Source organism: Penicillium paradoxum, assembly GCF_028828445.1.
Source record: "Penicillium paradoxum strain IBT 22861 chromosome Unknown utg000003l_segment0_segment0, whole genome shotgun sequence".
NCBI classification, from domain to species: domain Eukaryota; kingdom Fungi; phylum Ascomycota; class Eurotiomycetes; order Eurotiales; family Aspergillaceae; genus Penicillium; species Penicillium paradoxum.
The window spans coordinates 4044599-4057140 of record NW_026643181.1 but is presented as its reverse complement, the minus strand read 5'-3'; the positions used below and the strand labels follow the sequence as shown (position 1 = coordinate 4057140).

At 44.4% G+C, this 12542-nt stretch overlaps 4 protein-coding genes across 4 annotated transcripts; 2 read left to right on the top strand and 2 right to left on the bottom strand.

The window, feature by feature from the left end:
- Positions 1-2868: 2868 nt before the first annotated feature.
- N7457_003359 (uncharacterized protein) lies at positions 2869-3972 on the top strand (the record flags this gene model as incomplete). Its single annotated transcript, XM_057174404.1, has 4 exons — positions 2869-2970; positions 3031-3263; positions 3322-3668; positions 3734-3972. 4 exons carry the CDS (start codon positions 2869-2871, stop codon positions 3970-3972), a joined length of 921 nt encoding a protein of 306 aa, XP_057034555.1.
- A 265-nt stretch (positions 3973-4237) lies between these two features.
- On the bottom strand, positions 4238-4581 carry N7457_003358 (LysM peptidoglycan-binding domain-containing protein; the record flags this gene model as incomplete). Its single annotated transcript, XM_057174403.1, has 2 exons — positions 4238-4440; positions 4476-4581. 2 exons carry the CDS (start codon positions 4579-4581, stop codon positions 4238-4240), a joined length of 309 nt encoding a protein of 102 aa, XP_057034554.1.
- A 2979-nt stretch (positions 4582-7560) lies between these two features.
- On the bottom strand, positions 7561-9376 carry N7457_003357 (CoA-transferase family III; the record flags this gene model as incomplete). Its single annotated transcript, XM_057174402.1, has 2 exons — positions 7561-8382; positions 8441-9376. 2 exons carry the CDS (start codon positions 9374-9376, stop codon positions 7561-7563), a joined length of 1758 nt encoding a protein of 585 aa, XP_057034553.1.
- A 719-nt stretch (positions 9377-10095) lies between these two features.
- On the top strand, positions 10096-12288 carry N7457_003356 (acyclic terpene utilization AtuA family protein; the record flags this gene model as incomplete). Its single annotated transcript, XM_057174401.1, has 7 exons — positions 10096-10162; positions 10215-10289; positions 10338-10516; positions 10573-11207; positions 11265-11468; positions 11519-11658; positions 11714-12288. The coding sequence occupies 7 exons, from the start codon at positions 10096-10098 to the stop codon at positions 12286-12288; spliced, it is 1875 nt and encodes a 624-aa protein (XP_057034552.1).
- Positions 12289-12542: the final 254 nt, after the last annotated feature.

Sequence of the window (12542 nt, the reverse complement as noted above, 5' to 3'; positions counted from 1 at the left end):
ATAGCGGGTAGTCTAGGTAGTAGTATAGAGGGATAATAGTAGGAAGATAGTCCCTACTTTAACGTAGGTAGGGTTAGGGCTCCCGTAAAGCTATAGACTACTTCCCGGTAGTTTATTATAGACTTCTCGTATTTAGGCATTCTTCTAGAACGTATAGATAATCCTAATTTCGTTATCCCGACTAGATCTCGATAGACTAAGTCTAGTTAAGATAGTATATAGCGTTTAACTAGACTTAGGAAGCCTAGTTAGGTATATATTAAAAGCTTAGCTAGTCGGTCATTCTTTAATATAAATATCCTATAATTTCTAGCTAATTCTCCCGATATCTTAATTAATCTTTTCACTACGGCGATAACTAAAGAATAATATACTCTATCTAAGCTAACGTCTAAGGACGTAGGTTTTAAACTAAATAGCTAGAAGGAAGCTATATCTTATATTAAAAAAGATAAATAGTTAGTAGTAGTATATAAAGAACTAGCTCGATAACTTAAAAACGGTATGTAGCGGCGTATTCCTCGATTATTAAAAAAAGGTCGACGACCCCTAATATTATAATAGGTATTTAAGATTAAATATAATAGAACCTATAAAGCTCGGCTAGTTACCCGTAGTTTTCGATAAATTAAGGATCTTAACTTCTATAAGGTCTATACTATTATTACGAAACCTATATCTTTTAAGATTTTTACTATAATTACTACTTCTAAGGGTTAGAAAATACACTATATTAATATTATAACCGCCTTCCTTTATACTAAACTAAAGGAGCCTATTAAGATAGAGCTACCTAAGGGACTAAAAGAATAGTATCCGGATAATATTAGTCTCCTAATAAAAATAATTTATAGACTAAAGTAGTCTCCTAGAGAGTAGTATAAATTACTCTATAACGTGCTTATATCTATAGGTTTCACTCGCACTTAGTTAGATCATTCTATCTTTATTAGGTATAGTAGTTCTTAATATAGTAGTTCTTAATATAGAAAGGCCCCCTTATACGTTATAATTTACGTCGACGATCTACTAGTTATATCCCCGTTAGATTAAAAGATTAAGGACTTTAAAGTTACTATTTCGAAACATTTTAACACTTCCGATAAAGGAGTCCTTAAAAGATATCTTATAATTAATATATACTATAATAATAGTTCTATCTATCTCTCTTAGAGTGACTATATTAATAAGATTCTTACCCGCTTTAGTCTTAAAAATTATAAAATAGTCGCTACCCTAATAGATAAAAAAATACCCTTTATTATTTTTAACGGTATTACGTTAAAAATTAAAATTAAGAAGTTTTAGATAAAAATTAGGACCCTAATCTAGCTAATAGTCTCTATAAGACTAGATATTACTTTCGTTATTATTAGGCTTACGAAATATACTAAAAACCTAGGTACTAGCCACTTTAAGGCGTTAAAACGAGTTTTTCGCTATCTTACTAGCACTAAGTATCTTATAATTTACTTTTATCCGGTTAAGAAATATAACTCTATTAATTATTATACTAGAATTAGAGACTATCTTCTTTTCGGTTTCTATAATATAGACTAGGTAGGTCTATATAGCGAAAAGGGTCTCTTAATATCTAGTTTTATATTTAAAATAGCGGGTAGAGCTATCTTATAGACTTCTAAAAAGTAAGCTTATATAGCATTATCTACTACTAAGTCTAAATATATTATAGAGGCTCTTACTACGTAGGAAGCTATCTAGCTAATTTAGTTATTAATAGAGATCGGTATTTTAGGACTTTTTTAGAAGCCTATTCCTATTTATACGGATAATAATAGTGCTATTGCACTAGCTTCTAACCCTAAATTTCATACCGCTACGAAATATATTACTATCAGATACTATCGACTTCGTAAGGAAGTTGCTATAGGAACTATAAACTTCATCAAGATTCCTACTACTAAGATAGCTGCTGATAGACTAACGAAACCCCTTAGGAAGATCATATTTAAAAGGTTTATTGCGCAGCTAGGATTGACTATCTACAACTGATTGAACGTTGATTTTCATACTGAAAATGGGGGGTTTAACTGAATACTGGTTTTTCAAAATGGAGAGAGATAGAAAGGATCAGACAGTTTACGACTATAGCACTAGTCGTGGGGGGTGTTGCGAAGACACGTGACCTCCTAGCACTTTAGTCTAGTCTAGCTAGCTTTCCTTCTTCTTCCTTTTCTCTTAGCACGCACAATAAAAAGATTTTCCAGTCCACTCCTTTTCATGAGTAGTCGTACAGGATTATCTCTCTATCAGTATGTAGGTACATGTAGGATATAGTGTATTGCAAAGCCGTCGGCACGGAATAACGAGTACGCCGCACTACTCCTTTGACTACATAGGTAACTCGACAACTTCTTTACTACCTCACTCCATCAAGATAAGCTTAATAGACTTGAGTTTTATTGTGTGAAATAGAGAATTAAGTTTGTATTAGTGGAGTAAAGTGATAAATTAGAGGTTCAAACCGCCTAAAAATTATGCTATGTATCGATTTGTATGGCAGAAATAGCTTTGCGTTAACAGGGCTGGATGTTGTGCAAGCCAGATACCTATTCAGGCACCTATAGGCCTCTGTAACTGTAATTCGGGTATCTTGGTTTTTCTGCCGATGCCAAATCAAGACATCAAGGCACTAATGTATGCATTAAATCCGAGAGTAACCGTGGCCGCTATGTCCCTGTGTATTCTCGATTGGTAGAAGTGGCGTAGAAGTACCTAGTGAAGCGTTTGGTGGAAATCCGCGTCGGTGGGGCTATCGCGGCAAACCCGACATCCACGTTGCCAAAATATCCTCCAGGGATATTTTGTTGCCACCACGCCGATATACCAATTATTCACGAGTAAATCATGACGGTCATTGCTGTGGCTGGGGGCTCTGGTGGAGTGGGGAAGACTATCGTGGAGAAATTACTTGAGTCTGAGTTCGATATCGTCATTTTATCCCGCAGTGTACGTAGAGAGACTCGAGAGATGCCTCTTCTCGAGAAGAAGTCCTAACAGCTCCTTAAGGCAAAACAGCACTATTCCTCGCAGAAAGTTCCAAATGTGCAGATTGACTATGATGACATCCCCTCAATGGCGCATGAGCTTGAGCGACACACCATTCACACGATCATATCTGCCATTGGTCTTGTTTCTGATGAGACCAGTCAGTCTCAGCTGAACTTGATCGAAGCTGCAGAGAGGTCAGCATCGACGAAACGGTTTATCCCCAGTGAATTCTCATTCGTCCAAACCACCGAGTAGGTCAGCTCCAGCTCCAGCTGTGTACTATTCGATCCTGATACTCAGCACCTAAAGGCTACTCCCGATTGACCCTAGCATTCAGTACTGGCTCGATGCCGCAGATCGTCTGAAGTCCAGTAGCTTGGAATACACCCGGGTAATTCCTGGTTTCTTTATGGACTATTGGGGAATGCCACACATCCAAACCCATCTCCAGCCGTTTACCTTCGGTATTGATATATCCAGTGGCACAGCTGCGATCCCAGGAGACGGTAACAACGTGATCTGTATGACATACACGTACGACATGGCCACCTACTTGGTCAAAGCACTTGACCTTGATGAATGGCCCGAGTTCAGTGTGATTGTTGGAGACGAAGTTACATACAACCAGGTTCTCAGCATGGCGGAAGAATTCACCGGTATGCATATATCGTACAACTTTGTCTGAAGTAGACTTACATACTAATACTCATTTCCCAAATAGGTAAAAAGTTCCAGGTTACCTACGACACCCTGGAGCAGATTGAGTCTGGTGATGTCACTGTCCCTCGTCAGCCAGATGGTATGAAATCTTCTGCAGAAGAACTCAAAGAGATGACTGCGTTGGTGAGCAGACTCACAGTCAATAACGTTTTCCGATTGCCGAATGATCGTCTCAATACTCGGTTCCCTGCCGTCAAGCCAATTGCCATGAGGGAATTCTTACAGAAGGCCTGGAATTGAAATAATGCAGAATCTCATTATTACTAGTCATTTTCTTATTGGCGAAGAATATCTCATTGCGATAGATTCATTGCCACGGCTTGGAATAAATGAATGGCTTTTCGCAACAACGGCACAAGGAAACTCAAACATCAAATATCAAGCAGCCTCTCATTACTTCCGCCTGACAGTCTCAATACTCAAAGACATAAGCAAAATATCGACAATATTAGGCGTTCCTTCTCTCAAAGTCAAATTTCTGCCGTTAGGTCATTAATGTGACCCTCTAGCAGATGGGTCCAGGGCGCTCAACTCCAATGCAGACCTGTCGGCCTGGGATCAAGTTGGAGCACCATGGGTTGATATCGGTGTTCCAGCATAAAAGCTGGGTCATTGTGAATCTATTCTGGTTATGGGCGATTATATCCCAACAGGTGTCTCCGTTATTGACAGTATAAAATTGGTTGCCTGCATTTGTGTTAGCCCAACCTGTGATTTTGGGGCATTATATCAGCCCAACTCACAATACTGGCTCAACTGCCATGCTTGGGTAGTATCAACGGCTGCAGCTGTGGCAAGGGAAGCAACTCCCAAGATGCACAGGAGAGATTGGACACAGAAGGCAACCATTTTGTGCTAGGAATGCAGGCTTGGGCTTTCTGGCTGTAGTGTAGGGGACTGGCGATAAATCTGAAAAGTCTTTGCTGGAAAAAGAAGAACTGCCGTGAGAAATTCATGTGGCCTCTTATATTCCACGCTCGCTAAAGCTTGAAGAGCTAAATTCTAAGTCATGGGGGGTGGTTTGACCCTATCAGACAAGTGCATATGACTTGGGAAACACCATACCTGAACATCACCCCGCTGGAGACATGTACCTCAGCCGCAGGTTGCATCTATGATATGTTATGGTAACCATGTCTACTACTTTACAATACGGCTTTTGAGACAATGTGGATGGCAACATCGCCGCGAGTTCGAGGTCAGCCAATCGTGCCAGCGAGCCCATGCTCACCACAACTTCATCTATGCCAATTGCTCAATATCTGTCTCGGCTTCACCGACAGAATTATTTTTTGTTTTACGGTTACATTGCTCTTGGATATAGTCCCTCGAGAGACAGTAACCTTGGTTAGGGAGGCCCAGTCTGTCATGCAGATAATAGTGCGACAATGGCCTGAACCACGACCATTCACCTGGGGTAAAGCAAAGGTAGTGCAAGCCGACATCCCAAGACATAGCTGGATCGTGTGACGAGGATGCATTGGATGTGGCGGTCAATGAGCTACAATTACTTTTCACTCTATAAGCGAGTGATTTGGGCTTTGTTATGGTTCGCGGCTATTTGCTACGACTAGATTGGGTTGTCATACAGAGTAACATCCGCAGTTGCATCGACGTGGCTCTAGATAAACAATGGTATAGGGTAGCTAGTTCGATGGAAGAGTTTAATGAGTGAGCCTTGAACTATGAAAATATCTCGCAGCTCGAACAGCCGCTGGTACTCCATTTTCACAGTACTTTGGCTGAACCAGTGTCACGCATGGGAGTACAATAATCGCCCAATTTGAATCCAATAGATCACGTCATGTAATTGATGAGCTGATGGGCAATCTGAGGCTATTACCAGGCTTGTCCGATCTAAGACGGTGATACCACGGGTTTTAGTTTATATATAGTGCATCTCTTGTTTATTTAGAACTGATATCCGAGACGTGGCAAAGGGTCTGCAAAGCGAGTGATCAGAAGAAGGTCTAGACTCATGTCCCAAAATTGGTATATGCCATATAGACTAATTGTTCCGAAAGTTCGAAAATAAGTCTTCCAGAATACCGAGATGATTATTCTGCGCCACTTCGGCAGGCCGTCGATCCTCCCCGATGGACTCTAACGGGGAGTACACATAATGAACATTCCTCATCACGCAATTTGAGAGATATCACAAGCCATGCTTTAGTGGATGCCCACCATCTATGTGAGTGATTTGAATCAGTTGATCGCCAACTGGGCAATATATAAAATTCACACCTGAGGCAGAAAATGATGAGACAGCATTTATGCCCGCCCGCGTCCAGGTGCATGCGGGATGAGCGTTTCTTCTCGGGAAGCCTCGTGTTGTTTGAGCCTGCAAGTCTTGATCAAACATCATCATTGAAATCACATATAGACTCACAACTCCGGACAAGCATCATAGCTCTAGTGAAACTCAACCATCCTTCTGCATGATGGGTGGGAACACCAACAGCGTTGTACGGCTTGCAAAGGTATCGAATGGTCGACCTTCTTGGTCCCCATACGCCGAGGATCTGACTACAATTGGACGCTGATATATACGCGCGCTACAAAGGTCTGCTGTGTCTGCGAGTGAAAGAAAGATCAAGTGTGATGGAAGGTGACTCCTTTGTGTCCCCTGTAGAAAATTCGACTTGCTCTACAAGTACTGATACAAAGACACCGTGCGACATAGCGGAAGGCCCAACCAGTATTTTCTGCTTTGTTTACTCAAACATTGGAAGGTGTGGATTTTTTGCAGTGAAATACATCAGCACAACCTGGGACAGCGCATCTAGTCTCTACAAGAAAGGTTGCGAATATTGAGGATCTGGGCGCAGGCCATGCCCGGCCATCTAGGGTATCCAATCCAAGGCTATTTTCTTCAAGCGATGCCATCGCTAAAGCGCCTTTGATAGTCGAAGCTGAGACCAGGTGAGGCGATGGTGACGGAGAGCCGTCTACTCTGAAGTCTCAAAGGGCGCTTGTTAGCGAGTATTGGCTCATCGACTAGCTTCTCAACGGTTGCACAAACGACCGTGCTGACTAGGCCTCGGTGCATCTACGCACTTTCGGTCGTTCTCCTGAGGGTTTGGGCTGGCGGGAAGCAAAATGGGTAATTATGTATGATGGCATGCTGCTCAGAGACGCGATATTCGAGGGTCGCTGGCTGATCGATAACCTCGGACTCTTCGAGAGGAACATCAAAGCAGATGCTCGCAGCCACCATCATTCTGGATCAATCTTGGGCTTGTACTTGAATGTTTTTGAAACGTTTAACGGGGCTCTGTCTCTTCTTAGGCCTGAAAGTTTCATGGTCAACAGGCGCTTTTCATGAAATCCAAACTTTCCCTCATAATATGCAATATTGCTGTCGTCTTTGCATATAAGAGACGGAAAGGGATCCCTGGCCCGAGCAGCTTCCCCTGGCAAAGATCCCTGGGTCATGTGAAAATCATAATCTCCTCGCTGTCCAGGCCCTCTCAGATCAGCAATCTTCTTCCGGCGCACGCCACCAAATCCCCAATGTCTATGAATGTCTACCGCCGCTGTACGTCTGTTGCAAAACATTGGGTTGCAGAAATCTAATTCATTTGGACGACCGGTAACCCAAGTCTACGAATAGAGAAGGGTGTTCTCGGTAAATATCAACAGAAGCAGCCAGAGGAGTGGTTCAGCTGATCAGTCAAGTCCTACAGGCGCGCCACTATTACCTACTCCTCTTTCTTGGAATTGTCAAAACATGTAAGCTGGTGGCCCCCGGCTTGTGTGCATGTGATGGGGCGGAAAGCACTGGAACTTTGTGGAATTGAACATCATCATGGAGCTCGTTATCGTATACTAATATGACAATTCGGGAACTCTGCCTACAAGATGGTCATGCCAGGTGATGCTTTGGTCATGATGGCAGTTCGGTACAGGAGCATTCTTCCAAGTGGGACTTGCTTCCTTGTCGTTCAGTCTGGCCACCGGCCTTAACATATCCATCCGGCCCCACGGGCTATTCTCAAATTTCATCATAAATGGCGAGCCTTGAGCAAGATATTGCGGGAACACCCTCTTCCATCCATCAATTACCTGGATCATAATCTCCGACACAAATTGGTCTGGAGACGGCCGCGCAAATTTGAACGTATTGAGTGTTTTCTGTACCACTTCAACTGGATAGAGGCCAACCTCAGCATCGACAAGAATGGCGTCTCCCGCCACAAGCGAGCTTACAACGTGATATGAGCCTCCTTTCTGGGCTCTATCCCGAATAGCTAACATTGTCGCCAGAGCACCGACAACCCCAGTAGTCATATCAGAGACCGGCAATGGTGGAAGGACGCTCATTCCTTCATCAAATCCCAATGAGCGACCCATCACATATGAAGCACCTGATGCAGCATCTCCAATCTGCTGCCAGCCAGGTCTCTCGGCAAAAGGTCCAGATGGACCATAGCAGTTCTCATCAACGTAGATTACCCCCTTGTTTCTTTTGGTTGCCATATTCAGCATGCTTTGTAGGCCGAGTCCCTTGCGATCTAGTGATCCATAGCGAAAACCCTGGACAAACACATCTGCCTCGCCAACAAGCTCCTTCAGTCGCGCCATATCCTCCTCTGTTCCAATATCGAGATCGATCGTGCGTTTTCCGGCGTTGAGTGTGAGTTGGAGAACCTATCAAGCAGGCATATCAGTATTTGGTGTGAAGGTAATAGTAATCTGATTTACTCACATTTAGATCTGCTAATCTACTACAGTTGACACGGATAACATCCGCACCGAAAGATGCAAGAATCACGCCGATAGTAGGACCAGCGATGATCCGCACCATTTCCACAACCTTGATCCCAGCCAAAGGCCGACGATCAGGCAGCTGAACCATAGGAACCGGAGGAGTCGGTTGCGCATATGACTCGCGCGTATAGTTGATGAGTGGATATTCAGCAAGTCGCTTTCCCATTTCGGTCTTCCTCCAGCCTTCAGGAGAGTAGCAGATACTTCCACACAGACCATGTCTCACATTATGCATCTCGAGCTCATCGGGACTCCATTTCTGCATATGTTCTCGAATATATTCATATCCCTCTGTGAGGGATTTCAATGGCACGTTCATATCGATGCCCATCGAACAAAGTGTCTTGCTTGCATCCAAAGATCCGTGAAGTTGATACCACACCCCAGAATTCTTTGTGGGATATAATGCAGTGGCTCGAGCAGCCAATGGCCCTACACCAAAACCTTGCTCGAAATCCCTGTCAAATATCTTGGAGAGTTCTTGGGCCCGTGCGAGAGTCGAAATATCTTTGCCATTCACATATGCGGTAAACGTCGATGCAAGCCATATCCCAGCATGGTCTGTGTCCACCGTCACGCTTGCTTCCTTGGCCAGGTTTCCATCCCGCAACTCCAGGAGTTCGTTTCCAACTACTCCACACATGGCATGCAGAGCGGCTGTCACGACGGGGGACTTCATCGGACCGGGAACCATGGGTTCCGGTCGGCCTTCAAACTTGACAGTGTTCCATAGAGCAGGATCCTTTGTGAAACCGGGTGTTCTCGACGCGAGGAGCTCGAAGATTCGACGGGCATCTTCCGGTACGGAAAGTACATACTTGTCGATATAGGTTCCGGGTCCGTAGACCTCATCTCCGGCAATCGTCTCGTGCATTTTGGGTCAATTGGGAGGAAGCAATGAAGAGAAACAAGGGTTTGAAACGGATGCCCATGGGTATTGACCCAGAAAACACCCCTATTGTCTCTTTACACTCGCACCAGAGGCAGTGTACTGGGAAATTTCTTTTGGAACAAGACCATTGTGTTCTTATCATCCATAGTCCAGCACGCCGTATTTTCGAAGCTCTCGGCATCATGCCAAGAACCCACACACACGAGCCCAAGATAATTGGTTCAAAGACTGTGACTATCACAGCCTTGCAGTCGGACATGTTCATTACGCGATCTGACCACACGCGGCGCTTTTAGAGAATACCAAGGAAGTAATGTGATCCCCAAACCAATTATTGACACGGCTGAGGCTGTGATTAAGGTCCATGCGCTCATACTATTGGCTCGATCAACACGGCGCCCATCGTGGCGATTGATACCTACTCCGCACAGATGGACCATTCCCCACAGCCGACGGGGTCTATGATTCGAAGGATCGGCAGTAATTGTTCGAGTGCTTAGGTAGGGGTTGGTGCTTTTGTGCCTCGGATGATCTTTCAATTGGGCCGAGCAATAGAGGGGTTACCACACAGAACACTTAGGCAAAGAAGATAAATACGAAGAGACCGGCGAATGTAAGTTGGTTTCATTTCAAGAATTTACTGCGCCAAGGGGCTGTTGCACTAATATTGACGTAAACTAACCGAACTAACTAGGTAGACCATGTCTGCAAGTCGAAGTGAAAATAGCCGACGGCCAGTCCGAGTCGCCAATTGCTCTGGCTATCATGGTATAGACGATGTTACCCTAATTTGGCTAACAATGCTAACGATACAATAAAGGCGATCCTGCATACGAGATGCATCGCCAAGCGACACTGGGGGATGTTGATTTCATTACAGGTGACTATCTGGCGGGTATGGTCCTTGGCATAATCACTAAGATGTGAGGCTAACTAAAAGAAGAGGTTAATATGGCGAATAACGCCCAGGCTTACCAACGCGGCGAGCACGCCGGATATGAGGAGACGGCCTGGGAGGGAATCCAGCAAACCATCGATGTCATTGCCAACAAGGGCATCAAAGTCGTGTTAAATGGAGGAGCTCTCAATCCGAAAGGGTTGGCTCTGAAAGTGCATGAATTGGTAAGTAGGGCAGTTGCCTCTATTAAAGAAGTTCAATTGCTAAATTTTATGAACAGATCCGCCAGAAAAGCCTTGCTTTGCGAGTGGCTTATCTCTCGGGGGACGACCTCTATGCAAGATTTGGCCCCAACATGCCGCAATCTGCGGAGGAGCTACAGCATTTCGATGCGGATAACAATTCAGTGAAACCTGGCCCCCTTACCTATGCATTCACCGTTGCTGACAAGCCCGTCCCCATGTTATCAGCGCACGCATACCTTGGCGCTCGAGGTATCGTGGACGGGCTCCGCCGCGGAGCTGATATTATCATATGCGGCCGTGTATCAGATGCTAGTCCCGTCATTGCGGCTGCCTGGTACTGGCATTCCTGGACGGAGACTGACTATGACCGTCTGGCTGGTTCGTTGGTAGCGGGACACCTTATTGAATGCTCGGCATATGTTACTGGAGGCAATTTCTCTGGGTTTGATCGGTACTCAATTGATACATTCGTCGAGCCGGGGTTTCCTATTGCGGAGATTGATAGTGATGGATCTTGTGTTGTTGCGAAACACCCTGGTACAGGTGGTATGGTAGATGTTGATACTGTTCGGTGTCAATTTCTATATGAGCTTCAGGGAAGTGTCTACTTGAATGGCGATGTCAGTGCTATTTTGGATGATATTGTTGTTGAACAAGCTGGAGAGGATAGGTAAGCGCTTTCGTTCAGTTGTCGTCATATTTTTCTATTCACTAATATTGCTTCCAGGGTTCGCGTTAGTGGAATACGAGGTTATGCGCCTCCTCCAACTACCAAGCTGGCTGTATTCTATCCCGGTGGCTTCGAGGCTCAACTTCTACTGAATGCTACTGGATATGGATCTAGTGAGAAATGGGACCTGATTGAAAAACAATTTCGTCATTTCCTGCCGCAGGAATCGGTTGCTAGCATCGATACGCTTGAATTTCAGAGGTAATTCAATACCTGCTATGGTTCAGAAGACCTCTAATCATTGAGAATAGAATCGGCGTCCCTGCTTCCAACCCTAAATCACAGCGACACAGCACAACATACCTCCGGGTTTTCGTTGCTGCAGTCGAGTTCAATGCCGTTCTTGCTGTCGCAAAAGCATTGAAAGAGATTTCTCTCAAGCATTTCTCCGGTACGACTGCTTTTTTTCTATAATGGTATACTCCCAGTTGACTATAAGAACCTAGGATTTCACACTTCTTTCGACATGCGCACAGCAATCCCTCGCCCATTCCTGGTCTATTATCCTGCTATAGTCAAACAAGAAGATCTCAACGAAGAAATCAACTTCATCGAGGGTCCCGATTTCATCACCTCGTTTCCAACAGGTCATCCACCAGCATATAGAGCTCTACAGCCACGCGCAAGCTACAACCACACTCCATCCAGCGAAGAAATTGCCCTGCTCCAATCTCCAACCCGGTCTATCCGACTGGGCGATATTGCTCTGGGCCGATCAGGCGATAAAGGAGCTAATCTTAACTTCGGCATCTTCGTTCCTGACATTAAGCACTGGCCTTGGTTGCGGTCTTACATGAGCATTGAGCGGATGCGAGAGATGCTCGTCGAAGATGACGATTGGGACGAGTCGTTCTTGGTTGAGAGGGTAGAATTCTCGCATATACATGCTGTGCATTTTGTGATTTATGGAATCCTTGGTCGAGGTGTCAGTAGTGCGAGTCGATTGGATGGGTTCGGTAAGGGATTTGCGGATTATGTGCGTGATAAGATTGTGGAGGTTCCGTTGCAGATTTTGGAATAAATTCTATTGGCCTATGTGAAAGTTTTATTGATTGATGAGAATGCAGAGGTCTGATGGCATATCAAGTGAAATACATATTGGATGTATTTAAACATCATCAGGTCGAGAAAGCAACGCATGATCAAGAACCTTATTCAAACGCTTCGATATGTACCGAGGCTGTTAGATGCTCGATATTATGAGTATATGGCCGCTGTGGTGGCAGTAGGTAGATACTATAATCTTGTTCAGGAGACTACTACAACAGTGACAGC